The following is a 23,524-nucleotide window of genomic DNA, read 5'->3' as shown; positions in this document are numbered from 1 at the left end:
TATAGGAAATTTAATTTTGCGTCAAATGAGCTATATTTGACTGTAATTGAATTAAAATTAATATAGTTGTGTGAGTTTTAAGATATTTTTTTTTGTTTTTACTAATTTGGTATGTAGGTATAGCTTACGCTAAATGGGAATAAGGACGTGTTTTGATGCGTTATTATAGATACGTAATATTTATTGGAGTATATATATAAGAGTACATTGTAGTGCATACAATAGAACTGGTTAGAACTTACGAAAATATCTGACATATTATAGCACATTTTTTTTTTTAGTAGAAATATGGAAAAGCCCCAGTTGACCAAAGTTCACACTGTACATTGATTAACAAAAGAAGTTTGTTATTATAATTTAACCTTATTAAAACGTCAAAGTTTTATTGTTTGTTTCATTGAAATTCAAGAGATATAAATCGAAACGTTGCCAGAAAAGTCGAATTTCTCAATATTCTCCAATGATGTGGCATCATCAGCCTTATCATAAGCCAGATGATTGTTATTTTTATAAAACGGACGTAAACGGTCATCATTATAAAGCTCGGAAGTATATAAAGTATGCTGATGTTGCAACTGTTAAGAACCCCGTAGTCTTGGACGATATGATTGACTCAACTGCAGGAACTGAAGGAAGTTCAACTCATTGCTGATGATGATCAAACTGATAACAATAAACCTGATCATGAAGAGTACTTTCCGTCTGGTTCTAAGTCTTCAGAACGACACATTGTATCAAATTCAGATTTTCAGGATCTTTCTCGTGATTTACTTCTATCGGGAAGACAATCTGAAACGCTCGCTTCTCGATTTAAACAATGGAATTTAGTTGATGACGACTTGAGATGAATGATGATGATCGAATTTCTTACAGAGAAGTATTCAAAACTGATGAAGAGAATGACAAATGTACCGTACCATACTAAACTTCAAAGGGCCGTTTCCAATGCATTTTTAAGTTTGGAACCAGTTCCGTTGTGTACTGCACCGTATCGCACCGTACCATACCGTACAGTGCTGCACTGCACAATACTCCAATAAATATTATGTGTTTATAATGACACTTGTTATCATTTTCATGCTTGTTCAGGCTTGTTTTTGTTCTTTCGAACTAAAAAAGCAAATTCGAAATCGGATGGAAATTGGCGAAGTTAGGAGTTATTCTTCACATCAACCTACTGAAAAACGGTTTTATGGCCATAAAATGAGATTTTGGGGGTGTATTGGAAATTTCTCCTATACCATTTTTCTTAGTTTTACTATACCTACAAGTTGAACTAGGTCTCCATAAAAGTATAATTTCACTGTCGCCAGTGATATTGGTGCCAGTTTGGGCACCTGAACTTGAGCGCAAAACAAAATTAAATGACTCGCATATTAAAATTTAATTCCGCCTTTAGTGCAACTCTGACACCTTCAAACAGCAAATTAACATTTTTTCTCACTTGACTTACATTTAAATCGGTTTTTTATGAAACGCAGTAATGCAACTCAATTACAATTTTGTTTTCGCATTTACATTTGCAGTAGTTGTAATGCAATATGTTTAAAAATACACACATACACATGCATGTACAATTAACCACAAGCGCTGTACAGCACTCGTGCGCAAAAGAGCTGTGGGGCTTCATACAAATGTGCATAAATACACCAATAAATTTGCATAACCGCTTACAAGTAAAAAAATTGCAGAAAAGCACATCAATTTTCCTCACACACACACACACGCAACTCATTTCATGTTGATTTCATTTTCATGTCGTGAGAGCATTTACATTGCGGATAATTTGAGAAGCACTCGCCCCACTCGTATGATTCGGACAACAATCAGGGGATAAGCGGGCGATTTGTGGACTGCGTCTATTTGTGTGAGCCTGGGCTCGAGTGAGGCAGAGCGCAGGAGAAAAATCTGCGTTTTTACATGATTTTTACATTTGCTTCTCTATTTAATTATATTCTGTTGTCTGCGTCGAGACTTATTAAACGTAAGTAATATCGTCTGGACCAGGATAATCGTATGTGTACACATGAATGGCCGTGTGATTACATTTGTATTCATATGCGTGTGCATTGTGTATGGCCGCCAAGGTTTGGTGTGTTTGTCAGAAAAATGTTTCTTTATTTTTGCTTTTGCTTGTATGCATTGCTTACTCAAGTTATACCCAGTTTCGGGGCAAATTTCACTTGTTAACAATTGAGTGGTGATCTAAGGAAAATCGCGTTGCAGTGATTGCATGACAAAAGTAGGGTAAAAGTGCAAGTGAAATTTTAGCAATTATTGAAAAAATACTTCGTGAATGTTTGTTTACCGCAGAATCAAGCGTTTTTCTCAAAAGTTCGAAGTGACAGACACAAAAAGTAGTGGTCATAGTTTCGTGGTTCCTACAAGTGAAGCCATCAAATACGTTCGAGAAAGAGTTTGCAGAAATCCCCACAGTTAATGCGGTGGCAAGAGGGGGCTAAAAACTAGATTTGTTCACAGGGGGACGCCTCAGCGTGGTGTCCTTTCGCCCCTTCTTTGGCTAGTTGCTACTAACGAAGTTCTGACAAAGCTAAATGAGGGTGGGGTTAAGGTAGTAGCATACGCCGATGACCTGGTCCAAATGGTATCGGGGCCGTTTCCCTCAGTCACGACTGAGATTTTGGTAAGGTCCCTCACTGGCTGTACTCAGTCGCTGGGCTGCCACTTGTGGCCTCGGAGTCAACTCTGACAAAACGCAGCTGGTGCTGTTTACCAGAAACTATAAACCTCCACCCTTCGACTTCCCAAATTAAACAAGCACCTTCTCCCTCTTTCATCGGATATTAGGTGTCTTGGAGTGATACTTGACTTCAAACTCCATTGGAAGCTACACTTTGAAAATCGGGTAAAGATGGCCAGTATAGCCTTTTACTCCTGTAAATATATTATATGTTCGGTAAAAAATGGAGGCTCAAGCCACAGATCGTGCTGTGGATGTACAACGCAGTGGTTTTGGCAATTTTAACGTATTGATGTCGGGTTTGGTGGGAAGCTCTTCGGAAGGGCTATAATATCACTAAGCTGGGGAGGGCGCAAAGGACTGCATGTAAAACTTGCCCCCGTGCTGCCCTGAATGTCGTTTCGCACTTACTTTCCATCGACTTTTACGTTATTTCCATCGCAGCCCAAAGTACAATCAGGAGGAGGTTGGCCTCTGGAGGCAATTTTTCAAGGGACATGGTAGCATTTTCGGGTAGTTAACACCGTATTTCTTCGAACTTCGAACAGATCTCTCTATCCGCAAACTAGAGTTTGAGGGTCGTGCTAGGGAAATTTTTCCAGGCAGGATTGGATTGAGGGGAAAATCTGCACCGAAACTTGCACCTTTGTCTTCACTGACGGTTCCAAGATGGGATCGGAAGTCGGAGAAAGAGTTTTCTCTAAATCAACCAATTTATCTATCTCCTTTAAGCTGCCGAATACTGCTAGTGTTTTTCAAGCAGAAGTCTTTGCGATCCTGTAGGCATGTAAAATGCATAGGGAACGTGGGAGCGAGGGAGATATTAACGTTTCTTCCGATAGTCAAGCTGCGATCAAGGCTCTGACGACGCCATGGTTCAGGACGAAACTAATAAACTCTAGTAAAGAGGAGATCAAATCTCTTGGTGTGCAGGTAACATTTCTCTGATCTGGGTTCCGGGGCATAGGAACATAGAGGACAATGAAATTGCTGATGAGCTTGCCAGAAAGAAGCCAACTGAATTGGCCTCAGAGATCTCCTATCCGTCCATCGGCATCCCCCTTATAGTTGTTAAAGGGAAACTGCACAAATTATTTCTCAGGAAAGCGCAGAAGAGATGGAGCTCCACTTCTTCATGTGCTATTTCGAAAACCCTTTGGCCCCAATACGACGTACGAAGGACTCAAACAGTTCTTTGGATTCCTCGCCATTAAATTTCCAAACTCGTAGCTGTGTTTACCGGTCACTGGAGGATCGGCACACATGCGGAAAATCTAGGGTTACCATTTAACCCCCTTTGCAAAAGCTGTGGAGACCATTCAGAGAAGCAGACTGTTGAGCACTTTCTCTGTAAATGTCCGAGTTTGGCAGCTAGACGATTAAGGTCACTGGGTGCTCCTTTCTTCGATACCCTGGGGCAGTGCGCTACGCTAAATCCCATCAATCTCCATTACATCAACAGCTCTGGCTGACTGTAGATATCTGCCTGTTGGGGGTCTCATAATGGTATCAAAACGGCGCTTTAGTGCTGCTTGAGGAGTACCAGACTGGTACTTCTACCATTTCACTTAGGCAGCCTAATCCCCTAGGAAGCAGAAAATCGTGTACAGGAAAATGAATGTATCGATCAGATCCATGCCTTCCATCGCTGAACTGGTCATCTTTTGACAATGCGCCTTAAGAAAATTAGACTCGACAAATCGAAGCAACTTCTTCGGTGCCACGCGGTCAACCGTCATGAAAATATTTTTTTCACAGATGACAAAATTTTGACTGTTGAAAAAGTTTTTTAAGCAAACCGGCAAAGTCTATGTTACGACTTCTAAAGACGCAAAAAATGTTGTTCTAAGGGTGAAGCGGGTCCACCATCCCGCATCCGTAACGACTTGATGGGTAGTATCTGGAGTTACATCTCTTCATTTCTGCAAAAAAAGGAGTTAAGACCGTGGCAAAAGTGTCCCAGGAGGATTTCTGTTAAGGCATGAAGAAGCAGTTGAGGAGTAACTCTTTTCAATGGAGAGTGCAGGATCTTCCGCAAGTTGCCGCTCCAGCTGATAAAGCAAAAATCACCCAGTAATGGCTAAAAAACAATATTTCTGGGTTCATAGCCGCAGAAGATTGGACGTCTGGAAGTCCAGATCTGAAATCATTGAACTACAGTTTTTGGTCACAATTGCAGAACATGGCTTGTTGAAGACGTCAAGGAAAATTGGTTCGAACAGTGGCGCGAATATCCATGGAAACCGAGCGTGGTGCAAAAGCTGAATGGCCTAATCGTTTGAAGGCTTGTATAAACGTAAATGGGGACCATTTCGCATGAAAATTTAAGGTTTTTTGTTTCATATTTCATGATTAAATAAAACTAACTTCATTAAAAAAAGTATTATAATTTCATACCTATAACGGACTTAACTTGTAACAGAACTTATGGCAGGACTAGGTATGTACTTTTAACTTCAAGCGAGTGATCCCAGAAGAATGTCTCCCGTTTCTAAATATAAGTTTGGCCAACAAGTCTTGCGGTATTTCCGTCACGGTCCCGAAGGCCTGTCGTCGAAAATTGCGATAAAATCGCTGAATTGATCGAAAGAGACCGGCATAGTAGCAGCCGTAGCATCGGCCAAGAGCTGGGCATGAGTCATCAAACCGTTATAAACCATTTGAAGAAGCTTGGATTCAAAAAGAAGCTCGGTGTATGGGTGCCACACGACTTGACGCAAAAAAACATTTTTGCCCGTATGGATGCATGCGAATCGCTTCTGAATCGCAACAAAATCGACCCGTTTTTGAAGCGGATGGTGACTGGCGATGAAAAGTAGGTCACTTACGACAACGTGGAGCACAAACGGTCGTGGTCGAAAAGCGGTGAAGCTGCCCAGACGGTGGCCAAGCCTGGATTGACGGCCAGGAAGGTTCTTCTGTGTGTTTGGTGCGATTGGCAGGGAACCATCCACTATGAGCTGCTCCCCTATGGCCAAACGCTCAATTCGGACCTGTACTGCCAACAACTGGACCGCTTGAATGCAGCACTCATGCAGAAGAGGCCATCTTTGATCAACAGAGGCCGAATTGTCTTCCATCAGGACAACGCCAGGCCACACACATCTTTGGTGACGCGCCAGAAGCTCCGGGAGCTCGGATGGGAGGTTTTTTTGCATCCACCGTATAGTCCGGATCTCGCACCAAGTGATTACGACCTATTTCTGTCCATGGGGAACGAGCTTGGTAGTCGGAAGTTGTTCACAAGAGAGTCCTGTGAAAATTGGCTCTCCGAGTTTTTTGACAATAGGGAAGCGAGCTTCTATAAGAGGGGCATTATGAAGTTGGCATCTCGTTAAATCGCATTATTATAACCAATTTTATGAACAATTGAAAATTCAATAAAAATCCGCAAGACTTTTTTGACAACCTTATATATATTGGGTGATCAATTAAGAGGAGTTTTTTTCATTTGCGTTTTTTTTACAGATCGCGCGCGAGTTGTGGCAAACTGTCATCGTGGATTTGTTGAACAGCGTTTGGCATTTCATCATGGAAAGACTCACACCGCAACAACGTCTACAAATTGTTCAACTGTATTATGAAAATCAGCGTTTGAAGAAGATCCGCTGTTTTCGAGCAAAATTTTGTTCAGCGATGAGGCGCATTTCTGGCTCAATAGTTACGTCAATAAGCAAAATTGCCGTATTTGGGATGAAGAGCAACCAGAACAGGTTCAAGAGCTACCTTTACACCCAGAGAAAACAACGGCTGATAAACCAACTACGATTGAAGCTCTGGAAGCCAACATTACGCGTGTTATTCACGAAATGCTCGAACGAGTGATTGAAAATTGGACCTTCAGAATGGACCACCTTAAGCGTAGTTGCGGCCAACATTTGAATGAAGTCATATTCAAAAAGTAAATGTCAAAGGATGTCCTTTCAAATGATAAATAAAGGTTTTGAACATAATTTACATTTTTGTTTTTTTTTAACTATTGAAAAAAGCACCTCATGATTGATCACCCTATAATAGTGTCTAGGCATGAATAAATAATAAAATCATAATACAAAATAGCTTTAAACAAGCAAATAAATACAAAAGGAGAGGAATATTTTCTGAAAAATATGCAGCATCAGCAGGGAAGCCACATTTACATAAACAAAATACGTAATAAACATAAACATAGTAGCATTAAAAGTACTAAGGATTTTATATAATATTTGTGTGTAAAATGTTCAATCACGCGTGCGCTCGCACATTTTTACAATATTTTTAACTTGCATGCATTTGTGCCTTCTGGCATTATCGCCTCCCACATCCATAAACAAATGTAAATAATTGCGTGCGAACACAACAACGACATGCACGCGCACAAAAGTGACTACAACTTTAAACATACATACGAGAGGCCATACACATAGGTACATATGTACGTTTGTGCATGCATGTTTGCATAATTAATTGCCACATACCTTATGGCCACATAACGCCATATCGCCAATGTTACCGTCAGTCCAATGGAAATCGTATGCAAGACTTGGGTAAAATGCATATGAAAAAGGAGGAACACCGCCCAAGCATAGCTGAAGTCCTTCTCGCCTGCAAGAAGATGTGATTATTATGTGACACATAATTAATTTATGTTATTTTATGTCAGTAATTATGTACCGAGTGCCCGCAAGCACTTGCATGCGATATGAGTATGAAGGCTATGAACAGGAATATGAATACCTCAAGGTCCGACGAATAATTGAATACTTAATAATCGTAAGGTAGCTGTGTCTGCACTCACCTGGTTTCATGTAGATGTACTGGTAGGATGCGAATGGTATGTACTCGATCATCACAAACATATCTGCTATCGCCAGCCATTTGAGTATTTTGTTGATGGGCGCTTTGGCCATATCCTTTTTGGTTAGGACGATTATGTTTAGGATGTTTGCAATTGTGCCGAATATGCAAATCTGTTGGTGAATAGAAAGAAGAATGCTGTGATGCCATTTTGGGTAAATGCAAATAAGAGATGTAACTGAAAGAGATACCACAATTGCCAATTCACAGAAAATCTGCAGCGCAAAGTACTGGTTTCGAAGCAGTGGAGATTTTCTAAGGAATTTGCTTGCATGACTAAGCAGTTTGGTTGTATAAAGGGTAGTTAAATTTGAAGGGCCGATGTTGAATGTGAACCACACCTAAACGTCAAGCTTTTTCTGCATTTAATTTGATATTTTTCAATTTTAGACTAACTCAATTTGAACCAAGGAAAGATACATAATCGAGCAACGCGTTAAAGTTATTCAGGCTTATTAAGAAAATCATCTTCAGTGATGAGGCACATTTTCACCTCAGTGGATTCGTCAATAAGCAGAATTGCCGCATTTGGGCGAATGATAATCAAAGAGTGATTGCCGAAAAACCAATGAACCCACAAAGAGTGACTGTTTGGTGCGTTTTATGGGCCGGTGGCATCATTGGGACGTAATTTTTCCAAAATGAGGCCGGTCAGGCAGTTACTGTGAATAGTGTTCGCTATCGTGAGATGATAACGAACTTTTTATGGCCCGAATTTGGAAGATATGGATGAGGTCGATATGTGGTTTCCACATGAGGGTGCCACTTGTCACACAGCTAACGACACAATGGCTCTTTTGCGCGAAAACTTTGATGGCCGAATAATCTCACGTCGCGGCGATGTCAATTGGCCGCCAAGATCATGTGATTTGACACCGTTGGACTTCCTTCTTTGGGGTTATTTGAAAGAAAAGGTGTACGTCGATAAGCCAGCAACAATTCAAGAGCTAAAGGATGAGATAATTCGGCACATTAACGGCATAGAACCTCAATTATGCCTCTGCGTCATCGAAAATTTGGACCATCGGATGGAGGTGTGCCGCTGAGGCCGTGGCAGCTATTTGGCCGATATTTTCTTCTATACCTAATTGAGCCATACCACCATTATTATAATAAAGAGAAATGACAATAATTTTCTAAAAGAATTTAATTTTATTCAAAACCATCATCGGCCCTTGAAGCTTAACCACCCTTTACTTTTGATGGTGCGACAAATTCGCCAAATCATATCGCTCATTTGCTGTAAAGTGTCGTAAAAACCAAACAAATTTTTAGATAAATACTCGTAAGCTTGCGCACCAGCTGCTCTTTTATGCTGTGTAATAAACTCAAGGCGATATGAATTAACAGCGTCGGGTTAGATGAAAATATGTTTTGGGTGGTATAAAAAATGTTAAAGCTTGAAGCTGTTTTTTCGATATTTTAGTTTGCCATTCGGTTTTTTATTAACAGTGATTGCTAATCCTTAAAGTTTGTGAAAGTTCTGGAAATGAAATACAGTAGGTTCTGTTTTTATGCGGTAGATGCGTTTCGCAAGAAACAGCATAAAAAAACAGCATAAAAAAAGCTACTAGTTCTATAGTAAAACTATAGATACGTTTCAAAAGTGCTAAAACCGCATAAATCTGAAATAATGTAATAAAATCGCATAAAAAAGGGCACTAGCCCCATATTATAACTATAGATACGTTCCATAGACCGCATGAATCTGAAATAATTAAATAAAATCGCATAAACAAAATATTGTATTTTTAAAATTATATCTTTATTTAAGAAACGTCAGAATCCAAAAATAAATTTAAGTCAGAAATAAAATCAGACGATACCCACATGTTGCGCGTTCGTTTAGGATTTGGCGTAAAACCACTTTCGTCACTTGAGGGAATGGACACGTCTGATCTAGATAGTTATGCAGGAGGTTCCATACTTGTAGGGTTAGCATTTCTGATGTAATCTGTGATGAGTTTTTGCTTAGCTGGTTTAGAATCTTGTTTATATGTACAATTCCCGTAGGTCGACATGCATTTTGTAATTTAAAAAAAAAACCGCACTATTTCAAAACCGCATAAAAAAAGCCGCATAAAAACAGAACCTACTGTATACCAAAAATCAAAAAAAATGTTTTTACTTAAACGACAGCCTGCGAAAATATGCGATGCAATTTTTCTCTAATTTCTCTTTGGGCTGATCTGAAGCGATTTTTGGACATTATTGTGCGTAGGGATGCTAGTAAAAGCAGGAATTGTTAATCCCGAAAGATCGGAATATTTTTAATCTTGTCCCGGACTTTGGGATTCGTCCCGAAGTGTGCATTTTTTAAGTTCATTAAACTGCAATACGACTTTTATTTTTATTAAATACTAGTCCGGGATATTTTATTCTAGTTCAGGACTCCGGAACTCGTCCCGCAGTGTAAATTTTTTGAGTGCATTAAAACTTCAATGCCACTTTTGTTTTCATTAAAAACTAGAAGCATTTAAACCTACATACTTGGTTATTATATAAAAAAACCAAATCAAGCAAAAAATTTATAAACCTAAAACTATGAGGGCGGTTCAAGAAGTACCCGTGTTTGATGACAGAGGGCGTTGCTGAGGGAAGTTGGTATTAGCATCGTGTGCTGCCATCTATCAAACGATGGCAGAACAAATTCCAGACTAATTGATGGGTTGGTTAGGATTTGGCAGCTATTCGAGTAAGACGTGTTTCGTGATTTGCGCTAAGATGGAAAGACGCAGCATCGTTCGGTAATTTGCTTTTTGTTTTCGGATGGGGAAAAATGCGAGGAAATCAAAGCAAAGTTAGATGCTGTCTATGGAGACGCTTCGCAATCGTTGGCCACAGTTAGATATTGGTTCAACGAATTTAAACGTAGGCGAACATCCGTTTTTGATGAGGGGCGACCAGGACGCCCGGTCTCGGTTGATTCTCGTTGATCAAAGAACGAAAGAGCACGTAGTAATAAAGGTCATAGATGTGTCGACCGGAACGGCTATTAATATTTTACATGATAAGTTGGCGATGATAAAATGTCGACCCGATGGGAGTCGCGCTTGCTCACAAGCAACAACAAGCGGATGCGGCTGTTAACTTCGAAGCAGTGTTTGGAGCAATTTAAGAGAGATCCGCAGGAAATTCTGCATCAACTTATCACCGTTGATGAAACCTGGACTCATCATTACACACCAGACAACTCACCAACAATCAAAACAATGAATTTCGCCCGGTGAATCTGCTCCAAAGAAGACGAAGACAGTCCCATCAGGCGAAAAGATCATGGCACGATTTTTTGGGATGCGAAAGGCGTCATCGTCTTGGCTTTTTAAGAAAAGCGAAGAAACGATCACTGGACAATGCTACAGTGAGTTATGGGATCGCTTTCAGAAAAAAATGAAAGAGACGCGGCCGCATTTGGCGGAAAAGAAGGTGCTGTTTCACCACGACAACGCACCAGCACATTCAACCGGAATTGTCGCCCCCAAACTGCATGAATTGCATTGGGAATTGCTGCCGCGCCCCCCGTATTCACCCTATCTGGCTCAATGCGCCTTTTTCTTGTTCTCTAACATGAGGAAATAGCTCGGGGGAGAAAAATTCATTTCAAACGAGGAAGTCATCGCCAAGCCAGAGGCGTATTTTAGAGAGTTCACCAAATTCTATTTTTGGAGGGGTTAAAGAATGGCCGGAGCCTTTTGAAAAGTCTATCTTTCTACAAAGGGACAAAAAAAATTTTCTTAATTCCAACACCGGTACTTATAGAATCGCCCTCGTATAAACTAAATAAAATTGTGTTTACTAAAAAGCCAGTCTAGGAATATCGGTTGATGTTTTAAAGATGATGGATATGTTTTGAACTTTTTGCTAATTTCTTAAAATTTCTCTTTTGGCTGACAGGTAGGTAGCTTAATTGGTTGAAGTACCACTCTGAGACTCTCCAAGTAGCACCAAAGCGCCGTATTGATACCATTATGAGACCTCCAACAGCCAACAGGCCAGCCAAAGCTGTCGATGCAATGGAAAAGACTGATGAGTCTTAGGTTGGTGCACTTCTGTCTGTGAAAGGATGACCCAGTGACCTGCCAAGCTCGGACGTTTATAGAGAAAGTGTTCCAAGTTTCCTTCATTGAAAGGCCTCCACAGTTTCTGAGTTGGGGGATAAATGGTAAACCCAGCTTTTCCTAAGTCTCTTTGAGCTTATTTCAAGCCGTTTTTTGACACCCTCGTAGGTAGGGATGCTAGTAGTAGCGACGATTGATACCAGAATTTCGGGATATTTTTTAATGTAGGCCACGAATTTTTAAATTCATTCAAATTTCAATCGGTCTTTTGTTGTGATATTAAAACAAAGTTTTTTAACTTTATTTATTTCGTTCAAAACAATAAAAAAATAAATACATCTGGAAGTAGCTCATAGATTAATAAACTTTCTTATCTAGCATTATTTCAGAGACAAAAGTGTTCTCTTATTTTTTCGAATTCCTCTTTGGGTTAAAGACAAGAAAATATGTACCCTATGATCAGAAAGTACCGGGAATGTTTAACTAAAACAAAACAGAGTTAAATTTCAGGCAAATTTATTTTATCTCATTCGAAATATGACGCGTCTGAAGCAACACACACATGTGCCAACGTTTAGCCCAGTCCTCCATGCACCGCTGCTAGGCCGACGAAGGGATGGCCTTCAGCTCCTTTGTCGCATTCTCTTTGATCTCTTCTACCGACTAAAATCTCCTTCCTCGAAGTGGTAACTTCAACTTGAGAAACAAAAAGAAGTCGCACGGGGCCATATCAGGTGAATACCGGGCTTGCACGATGGCATTTACTTGGTGTTTGGCCAAATAATCCAGCACAATTTGGACTCGGTGCGATGACGCGTTATCCTCGTGTAGAATCCAAGAATTGTTTGCCCACATTTCCGGCCGTTTGCGACGTTCAGTATCTCTCAAACGCTTCAAAACGGATAAATAATATACTTTATTGACTGTCTGGCCCGATGGTAGGTACTCATGGCGCACTGCGCCTTGGCAATCGAAGAAAACAGTCAACATCACCTTCCCGGTACTTTTTGATCATAGGGTACGTCTAAAACACCGCAAACCTAAGGGTTCCTAAATTTTAAACGGATCTGTAAGAAGCCATTCAAAATTGAGTTTTTTATAAAAATATAACTGTAATTGCACACAATCCAAACCGCCGGCCTGCATATGACACCTGGTGGTCGTCGTTGCCGAACGTATGAAACCTCAAATGATAGAAAAATTTTTTCTAATAGTGGTCGCCTCTCAGCAGGCAATGGCAAACCTTCGAGTGTAAGTATTTCTGCCATCGAAAGGCCGCTTAGAAAAATGCATTTTCCGTTCGCAGTCAGCTTAAAACTGTAGGTCGCCCCATTTGTGGAATAACATCGAGACACGTACCACAAATAGGAGCAAGACCTCGGCCAAACATCAAATAAATGCTGTAAGAGCGAGGCAGCTAAGAAAAAAGTGCTGAGATGATTCCACTTCATCCTCTATACAGCTGACGCTAAAAGGACCCGAAATAATTCAAAGCCTCACAGCATGCATGCCCCGCGGACAGTGTCCTATGAGGACACCCACGACATTGGTTAGCTGAGATTTTGTCAACCTCTAAAGCTCCTTCGAACGTCTCCGATCCGCACGTGACCAGAGGGATTTCGCGACCTTACACGTTTGTGTAGTTACCCGCAGGTGGTGAAGGGGATTCTTATCCTCTCCTTTCGCAAGAAAACTACCTCATGGGTCCCTTATCTGGCCATCTCATCCGCCTCGCCTTTTTCTGCAATGTTGCTATGAACAGGTACCCAGATGAGCCTTATGTCAAAGGATTCGGATGCGACCGAATGTGAAGCCAGACATTCCGTGACCAGTTTCGTCACCCAGGGCCCTAATTGGCGGTTGACTATCGTAGTATATATTTACTTTCTTGGCAGTTATTACACAAGTGAGTAGCCAATCAGGTGTTTTTTTGATTGCGACTACCTCAGCTCTAACCTCTTTTTCTTTTTTTTCTTAATTGGCGCGATAACCGCTTTCGCGGTTTTGATCGTGGTTAACCGGTGCAAGTTGGACACACCAAGTGAAGCCAGGTCCATGCGAACGGCATGACCCAAACTACGAAGCCGCTGGATCTTTATTCGCTGCGTTATTTCTATGTCAACATGAAGCTCATACAGCTCATTGTTCCGCCGCCTACAATACTCGCCGTCACCAACGCGCAAAGTTCCAAAAACCTATCGCAACGAAATTTAAGAAAAATGAATGGAGCTCCTTTGAATTCAGATGTGGATTTAATACTTCGAGAACCCTCGAAAATCAGGGATCTTAGTCTTGAGTTTGAAAGTAGATCAAATTTTGTCGGGTTGTGCAATCTATTTTATCTGGCTTGTCATCAAATCAGATGAAATAACCGGTGAACTATTTGCAGTTGTTGTTTTTGTAAAGAGTGGAATCGACATATCAAACGAATGGCTGACGTGCGACTTGCGAGAGCAGCAGTGCTAGTAGGTAGTCTACAGTCGGTTCTATGTTGACGGGGAGTTGTATCCCTGTGCAAGTATGGGCAATGTTTATGCTGCTACAGCAACAACAACAATAAGCCGAGACTGCCAGGTAGACCCACAAGAAGACGGCGTGAATGCTGGACTTCCTGCTCACGATCTGAATGGAAAAAATTTGCAACAGTCCTAAATAAAGTTGAAGAAGAAGAGTTTTTATTGCTGTTTCCAATAATAATGCTAAAAATAAAATGCTATTCAAGTTGCCTTTCTTCGTCCTTTATACATAAATCCTGCTCGCTTCAGTTTCAGCACACAGATCTGACAAATGTGGGAATATCAAATATCGTCAGCGTGGGATGATTAATTTTTTGTGTTTTTTTTTTGGTTTAATTTTTTTAAACTTTTTGTTAGAGAGAATAGAGAGAATGTTACTGCGTGTCTCACATTCTCACGAGTATCTAACTGAATGAGCGAAAGAAATTACCTAATTTTCGCACGCATACACACAAAGCAACACAGGCAACTTTACAACAACTAAATAGTACGCACTTCATCTTCGCACACAACAAATGAATAAATTATGCTGAGAGCATTCATTTCTACGCCATTTATTTTCACATCAGCATACGTTAATTACGCGTATATGTGTGTATGTAGTTGTTTATGTATTAATGTACGGTAAACAAATGGGATTGTAAGACCACCGTAAGGTCGTTTGGTGTAATTAGTGTCATTAGTGACCACTTCCTTGTGTTTATTTGGTGGTTTCGTAATCTGCTGCTTTCTGTCTATTATCACTAGTGAATGCAAGTATGTGTGTGTGTATATGCGTAGATGTACATATATATATATGCGAGTGTAATAAACAGGGGAAAGGGATTAGAATGTGAGTGTGAACATTCTCATTGCTAACTTTAATGTAGACAAACGACAAACTTTGTTGTAAAGTTGCCACACATTTGCTCTTTTGATACACAACTACCTTTGAGTAAATTTGATTATCTACTACGAATGATAGAAACAAGATTGCGTCCGTCAGAGAGTGCGTGACGTCGCATTAGCTGAGTTGTGCAGTGTTGCCAACCATTTGCTCTTCGCAATAAATTTAATTTAAAACTACCGAAACTGAAAGTTAAAAAAAAGCTATATTATGAAACAAAAGAATGTTAAAAAAGGTCACTCTAAGAAGATTTTAGTGTTAATGAAAATTTGTTTTAGTATTATAAAATTTGATATTTTGAAAGTGTAAATTTAATTTTTTTCTGCTTTCAAGGTTATGTGAGAATATTAAATCTTCTTCTCTCAATTCTTCTTAACATTGAAAACCATTTTACACTTTTTAAAAAGCGTTTAAATTTACGGAACGCGAAATAAATCATAGAGGTGTAATCGTTTCTTCCGGTCCTCAATCTTTAGTGGGGCATAGAGCATCAAGAGGTGTATTCATAGTAAAAATAAGAAACAAAATACCAGAAAATACTGAGGAAACCATGACGACATTTTTACAAAAAGAGCACCTTATCTTGTTACATAACCTCAAGTATAGCAACAGATTTGCTCTTAACAAAGACTCTTCTATTTTAAAAACAATTTCTCACGCATACAAAGTTCTTTAAGTAATTCAATAAAAATTTGGTGTTTTATTTTCTTTAAATGGGCATTTTAGTGCGTTTTTATATCCACAGCTAGGCAACACTGCAGTAGCGAAAGAGAGATTTGACTGCTGAAAGAAGAAGAACACCAACAATAACCGCAATCGCGGGCAATGTGACCAGATATTGAAAAAAAGTAAAGCTAAATAAAACTGAGTGAATTATTGAAGTAATTTTTGAAAAATGTATATTTTACAAAATTATAAATATCACATTTTAATTAGAAGAGGCTAGAAAAATATCAGAAAGAAAGAACTAAAACTCCGAGACTAAATATAAAAAAAATGCTAAGTAAAGTTACGAAAATTGTAATCTGGCCATACTGGTGCTAATGTGACATCACTCATTGTCAAATGTGCTGAGAGCAAAGTAACGGTACCACGATAGGCGCCATCTCATTATTCTTTCCATCATCTACAATAATTATTGTAAAAAATAATTATTGTAAATTATAATTTATCAGAGTCAAAGTTCAACTCTTATGCGTTTTTAGCAACATTTTTGAAAAATCTCTCCTACACACTGCATTGGGGGTGGAGTGAACTCGTTGGCTTCAAAGTGGATTCGTTGGCTCCGGAGTGAACTCGTTTTTAAGAGCATTCTAACCCCATCTGGTCCAACCTAAATTTTGCGATGTTCAAGTAAGAAATTTTAGAATAAGTATTCGTGAAAACTGTATCTATCTGCCTACATCGTGAGAACGGTTCGCTTTTGACATAAGACACTTCAAAACATGGGATATTAAACTTTCGGTTAAAGTATCTTAAGCATTAGAGGAAATACCCGTATATAATTTTGTCGCATTTTAGTCTAGTAAAGTGCAAGTGCATGTAGGTAATTGAGCAGTAAAGTCCTCTCTCGACGAACAAAACTAACACTCTACAAGACTCTCATCATGCCCGTCCTAACGTATGGCGCAGAAGCTTGGACGATGGCAACATCCGATGAAGCGACGCTTGGAGTGTTCGAGAGAAAGATTCTGCGTAAGATTTTTGGACCTTTGCACGTTAGCAACAGCGAATATCGTAGACGATGGAACGATGAGCTGTATGAGCTTTACGACGACATAGACATAGCGCAGTGAATAAAGATCCAGCGGCTTCGTTGGCTGGATCATGTCGTCCGAATGGATACAAACGCTCCGGCTTTGAAAGTATTCGATGCGGTACCAGCTGGTGGTAGCAGAGGAAGAGGAAGGCCTCCTCTGCGTTGGAAAGATCAGGTGGAGAAGGACTTGGCTTCACTTGGTGTGTCCAATTGGCGCCGGTTAGCACGAGAAAGAAACGACTGGCGCGCTTTGTTAATCTCGGCCAAAATCGCGTAAGCGGTTATCGCGCCAATTAAGAAGAAGAAGAAAGTTCAAGTTTGAAGTGACTCGTTGTTTTTCGTATATACGACATGGATAGGGCAAACCGAAATCAGATTCGGGTGTGCGGGCCATACGTTTCACTTAAGCAACGGACACTCTAGTATTCTTAAAAACTTAGAGTTCATCCCCTTGGAGCTCGATCAAAGTATACCCTAACCGCGATCGAGCAATACTTTTCCATTCATATTCCATCAAGGGAGGAGTTGACGTAGTGCAAAAATCGCAGATAGGGCATGGTAAACATGTTTACGGATGACTCGAAGTTGGAGAGAAAGGTTGGTGAGAGAAAGTTCTGCGCGAAGCTTCTTATCAAGCTCAAGTTTAAGCTTTCGGACCACTGTACTCGTAGTGTGTCCCAAGCGGAGGTAGCCGCAAGTACGGAAGACAAAGGTTGGTTGCTTACCTCTGCAATTACTGTACAGGACGTAGTAAATATCTACTCCGACAGTGAGGCGACAATTAGGGTATTGGGCTCGTTGTTTGTGAGTTCAAAATTAGAAGGGGAATGCCTGACTTTTCTCTCAACTGCCACCGAATACTCCGATATTAGGCTCATTTGGGTTCCCTATCACAGTGGCATAGAAGGAAACTGTTGGGGTGATGAGCTGGATAGATAGGGAAGCCTGGAAACGGTTGCATTGCGAAATGAGAGGATTACGGTTTCCTTGAAAACTAGGAAATATGGGCATCGCTTCAATTCAGCGAGCGCTGGGTTAGTGCGCAAACGTGCAAAGTCGAGAGACCCTTCTGGCTACGGGCCGATTGGAGGTGCTCAAGGGAACTTCTAAGACTAAAAAAACTGCAGCTCTACAATTTGGGGACATCTTTAATGATCGCAAGGCTTGGTATTGCAGGAGGCTGAGGTGGAATCATCTCAGCACCTTCTTCTCAGCTGCCCTGCCCTCTTCGGGCTAAGATTAAGACATCTTAGCTTTCACCTCAGGTTTAAATACGACACACCTGGTGAATTTCAATTCTTTTGAATTTTGATTCCTGGTCTAAGTAGGCTCCAGGAGCAGCCATTTATCATATATATATATAATTGGCGCGTACACCCTTTTTGGGTGTTTAGCCGAGCTCCTCCTCCTATTTGTGGTGTGCGTCTTGATGTTGTTTCACAAATGGAGGGACCTACAGTTTCAAGCCGACTCCGAACGGCAGATATTTTTATGAGGAGCTTTTTCATGGCAGAAATACACTCGGAGGTTTGCCATTGCCTACCGAGGGTCCACCGCTATTAGAAAAATGTTTTTCTTAATTTTGGTGTTTCACCGAAATTTGAACCGACGTTCTCTCTGTGAATTCCGAATGGTAGTCACGCACCAACCCATTCGGCTACGGCAGCCGTCCGAACATGTCAAACCATAATTATCAATATCGGTAGTTCTCATACAGCTAAAAAAATCCCAGATATTTGTAATTTATAGCCTATATTATATTAATTTTTGATTCACTTCACCCAGATGCAAATATTTTGATGAAAAAATGTTTTCGTTGTAAACTGTAAGTGTATGATGACCATCCTTTACAGTTACTTCAAAAATTCGATTTGGCATAGAGCCATAATAAAGTGATTTAAGGTAGTTAATTTTAATAGCGAACCCAAAAGCCTGAAAAATTTAGAATTAAAAGCGTGTAATACAAATGTACACAATAAGTGAGTTACATAAAGCTTCTGAGAATCTCATTTAATTAATTTCTACATAGATTCAGCAACCAACGGGCGACTCACACCCGTCCCACACCCGTGAGCGCCATTACGGAAGTACAAATGCGAGTGGCTCAGAATGAAATATGGCTGGAGTAGCAGATGAGGAGAACTTGAGGAGTTCAAGTATTTTGGCACGGGAATACATTTGTTTTTTTTTTTTTATATAGATGACTGTATTTACATTAGGGCGGGCCAATTCGTATGGAACGATTTTTTGCGACATCGTTTTAGAAGATTCGCATATTGTTAGGTTGGGGAATAAGTTAATAGCGTTTTTATATTTTCTTTTATTTTACAAGGATTTGCTTGCTGTTTGGCAAAGGGCAGGCATTCATTCGATAGAACGCTTTCTGCTCTACAAAACTATGTTAAATGTATTTTTGAGGTATTTCATTTTTTATTATTTCTGAGGCTTAGAAATGGAATACCCAGTAGGCAAAAATCAACATTTTCGACATCTGATCTTCTTTGCTTTTCATTGAGGTCAAAATGCTGGCGAAGCAGCCCGGGATATTTCCGATGTGTATGAAGAAGGTTGACACCTAGGCGAGTCTGCAGCACAGAAATGCTTTGCAAAGTTCAAAAATGGCGACTTTGACGTCGATGACACGTCTCGCGGCGGAAGGCCTTCTGAGTTTGATTAAGAACGTCTCAAATCACTTTTGAAGGAGGAGAACGGTCGCCAAACCAGTCGTGAATTGGCAGAAAATATGAACTGACATCATAAAACGATTCTCAAGCACCTTCGTTCATTGAGATTTACCGAGAAATTAGGAGCCTGGGTGCCTGGTTACCTCACGAGCTTAACGAAGAAAACAAAGAAAGTCGGCTTCAAATTGCTTCTCAGCATCTCGCCCGCCATCGGGCAACTCGCGGTCATAAACAGCAGTTTTTGTGCCGAATCGAGACGGGAGATGAGAAATGGTGCCCCCATACATCAATATGATGAAAAGAAAGGAGTGGGTGTCTCCAGAAGATACACCGAAGTCGAGAGTCAAGCCGGATCTCCATCCAGAGAAAGATCATGAAATGTGTTTGGTGGGACTGGGAGGGCTCGGAGCACTGGGAAATGCTGGAAGAGAAGCCCACGTTTAACAAAGAGCTCTACATTGCCCATTACCCAATTGGTTGTGCGCGATGGAGTTTGGAAATTGAATGACGTGGAGTGACCAAGACTTTCTGCCTTCTGCGTCTATTGTACTGGAGCCAAAGGGTTTTCGAAGTGGCACACGAAGAAATGGAGCTTAGAGCCATGTTTTAATGGTCTCTTTGTTTTCATAAATCTATGTGGAATCCGAAACTGCTAGGAACGATTTTGAAAGAAAAAATTTACGCGCCCTAATCTGCGTATCCTTATTTACGAGCATACAAGAATACATGCAATAAATATTCTCCGAACTGAGTTACTGTTGTTTCTTGTTTACCTGCTTTACGCGACAGCTAATCTTAAATTTTAAAGCAATAATGGCAAATAGGCAATTCACCTGTAATACTAAGCAAATCCAAGTGCGGCTACTTATTTCAGAATTTCTAAAATTTGCTTCATGTCCGCTACGCTGCACTCAATGTATGTAGGCGGCGGCGCCAAAAAAAATATTATACGCCCGCAAAACATTCTCACTCCCTAAGCACGAAAAGTCAATTTATGGAGGATGCGCTCGTTGCTATTGCAAAATTATTTTCATCATTTGAATACACAACACCTAACAACCACTCAACGCTATAAAAACAATTCGAGTGCTCACATCGACTACGCGCAATTTTTTGTTTATTTACGGCCTTTTGGCTTGAAAACTTGACAGATGCTACAAACACATATATATATGGCATTGCCACGATTTTATTTGTGCAATTATTGCTTTTTATTACGAAAATTTCCATTTCCATTTTCATATTGCCTGGGTGTATTAGTTTATTTATGTCTATGTATGTACACAAATACCCATCACTCATTCATTCAGATGTTATTCATCTTCGTCCGTGCGTGGGCTCTCCAACGTGCCCTTTGTGTGTGTGCGTATGTGCGTATGTGTTCGCATGTTTGGCTAAGGCATCCTGTGGCGTGCACGCACTAACCTTAAGCGCACATTGACTCTGGTGCGCACCTGCCAACAACTACAGGCAAATGAACAACGCAAACAGTAATACGCTCTCTGCAGTTAACTAACTCTCTGTCGGGGGTATATAAACACTTCTCAGTGTCTGCAGCTAATGGAGACTTTCTAAGAAACCTTGTACGAATGCCATTAGTGTTGGATTGTAGCTGTGAGTCGAATTTCATGCCATAGCCAGCGCGTTGACTGGTATTTGGAGTAAGTCAAAGTGCTTTGTGATATTTAATTCATTAGCATTTGAACTCTAGAAATTTGGGTAAATAAATAAATACAATTCGGGTAAGTAAAAATTTAATTGAAATATAGCAACCATGCGAAAGAGACGCCTTTATATATTCCTTTTTTTTGTATTTAGTGTTCCCTTAAAAGGGTCAACTAGCTTTTTATAAAGGGTGGTTAAGTTTCAAGGGCCGGTGTTGATTTTGAATGAAATACAATTTTTTTTAAGAAATTATTATCATTTCTCTTTATTATGATAATATTGGTACGGCTCAATTACGTATGAAACAAAATATTGGCCAAATGGCGGCACACCTCCATCCGATGGTCCAAATTTTCGATGACGCTGAGGCATATTGAGGTTCTATGCCGTTAATGTGCCGAATTATCTCATCCTTTAGCTCTTGAATTGTTGCTGGCTTATCGACGTACACCTTTTCTTTCAAATAACCCTAAAGAAAGAAGTCCAACGGTGTCAAATCACATGATCTTGGCGGCCAATTGACATCCCCGCGACGTGAAATTATTCGGCCATCAAATTTTTCGCGCAAAAGAGCCATTGTTTCGTTAGCTGTGTGACAAGTGGCACCGTCCTGTTGAAACCACATATCGTCCACATCCATATCTTCCTAGTTCGTTATCATCTCACGATAGCGAACACTATTCACAGTAACTGCCTGATCGGCCTCATTTTGGAAAAAATACGGCGCAATGATGCCACCGGCCCATAAACCGCACCAAACAGTCACTCTTTGTGGGTGCATTGGTTTTTCGGCAATCACTCTTGGATTATCATTCGCCCAAATGCGGCAATTCTGTTTATTGATGAATCCACTGAGGTGAAAATGTGCCTCATCACTGAAGATGATTTTCTTCACGAAGTGCGCGATATGCATTTTGATTTGAACGCCCGTTTTCATAATAAGCCTGAATAACTTTAACGCGTTGATCGATTGTGTATATTTGCATGGTTCACATTGAATTAGTCTGAAATTGAAAAATGTCAAATAAAATGCAGAAAGAAACTTAACGTTTAGGTGTGGTTCACATTCAACATCGGCCCTTGAAATTTAACCATCCTTTACTATTAGTGAAAGTAAGAAAGTACTAAAGTTAAATCTATGAAGTGCATTGAGTTGCCGATAGATGAAGTCAACGTACCTAGCTTAATGACCATATGTGTATGTATATTATTAAATCTTCATATAACTTTTTTTAATATTTGACCCATCGAGTTCGAAGATATTTCTATTTAAATTTCTTCTTTACATCTGTAGCGAAGCCTTTAAGCACTGCAGTAATGTATTATCTATGTATAAATTAAAATACGAAACAAGAAGTCTCAAATTAAATTCATCTAATTAGAATGTCGAAAGCGACCGTCAAAAAACAAATTTATTAGTTGACTTAGTATTAGTAGGAGTATTAAGTAGCTTATGGCGCTTTCTTGACTAAGAAACTCGCGCTTATTTAAATACGAGTGTAAGCACTCGAGAGTTAATTGAAGCTCTCAGTTTCCAGCGGATAAACGCAGTAAACAACGGCAGAGAAAAAACAAAACAAAACAAAAAAACAACACAGCAACCTCCTGCGTTCTATGTTTTTTGTTTTTCCAACTCTCTCTCCACCTACTCGATAGCTCTGCTACACATACGGGATGTACATGCAAAAATACCATAGATGAGAATATTGAGCCACTTACCAACAACGCCACGTAGCCATGCACACCATTGTAGGTGCGCAACATCTGATACAATTCGCCCGTGCAGTAGTCATGGCATTCCGGTTCGTGTGTGGAATTACGTTTCGGATAGTTATATTTTTCGTATAATTTTAGGAAATCGCGCAACTCATCGTCGGTTACTAGTTTATCAAAACTAGACAGATTCACATTGGGCAACAGATCGGAAGAGAGCATGGCGTGGGCTGCGTTCAACAAAGCGCTGTTTGACGTCATTTTGTTGTTTTTCCTTTTTTTTCCTTTGCTGTGCGTGTGTGTATGTCGTCTGTGGGGAATAATAGATGAAAGAGTTTTCGGATAGCGGTATTGTACGGAAATGTGTACAGCCAACTGCAAAGAGAGAAAAAAAATAAAATCATTTAGTATTTATTGCATATTGCACTTGGTAAAATATGTTGATAGGGTTTCGAATTTCACATTTTAGGGAATTATTTGTTTAAGAATGCCTTCACTAATGGACCTCGCATTAGTGTACAAATGTATTGCAATCAGGGGCACAACTATTAAGGACTTACTATAGGTCATAGTAGAAGTTTCAATAAATCAGCTTTTGTGTTTTCTAAGGTACTTAGTAGCATAAAAAAATTAAAATATTAAATGAGGAAACATGTCTGTTTTGAATTTTGCTGCAGCTCTTTTCAAACTGATACGAGTGCCTTTT

At 40.0% G+C, this 23,524-nt stretch overlaps 1 protein-coding gene across 1 annotated transcript in view; it reads right to left on the bottom strand.

The window, feature by feature from the left end:
- The window catches only part of LOC129245090 (G-protein coupled receptor dmsr-1), a 51,187-nt gene extending 28,108 nt beyond the window's left edge, over nucleotides 1-23,079 (bottom strand). The window contains exons 1-3 of the mRNA XM_054883072.1: nucleotides 22,825-23,079; nucleotides 7,479-7,650; nucleotides 7,159-7,285 (exon numbers count right to left, since the gene is read on the bottom strand). Of these exons, the coding sequence (XP_054739047.1) occupies nucleotides 7,159-7,285; nucleotides 7,479-7,650; nucleotides 22,825-23,079 (554 nt within the window). The remainder of the gene's footprint in view (nucleotides 1-7,158; nucleotides 7,286-7,478; nucleotides 7,651-22,824) is intronic.
- Nucleotides 23,080-23,524: the final 445 nt, after the last annotated feature.

Source organism: Anastrepha obliqua, chromosome 4 (assembly GCF_027943255.1).
Source record: "Anastrepha obliqua isolate idAnaObli1 chromosome 4, idAnaObli1_1.0, whole genome shotgun sequence".
In the NCBI taxonomy this organism is placed as follows: domain Eukaryota; kingdom Metazoa; phylum Arthropoda; class Insecta; order Diptera; family Tephritidae; genus Anastrepha; species Anastrepha obliqua.
This window is presented reverse-complemented; position numbering and strand designations above follow the sequence as displayed.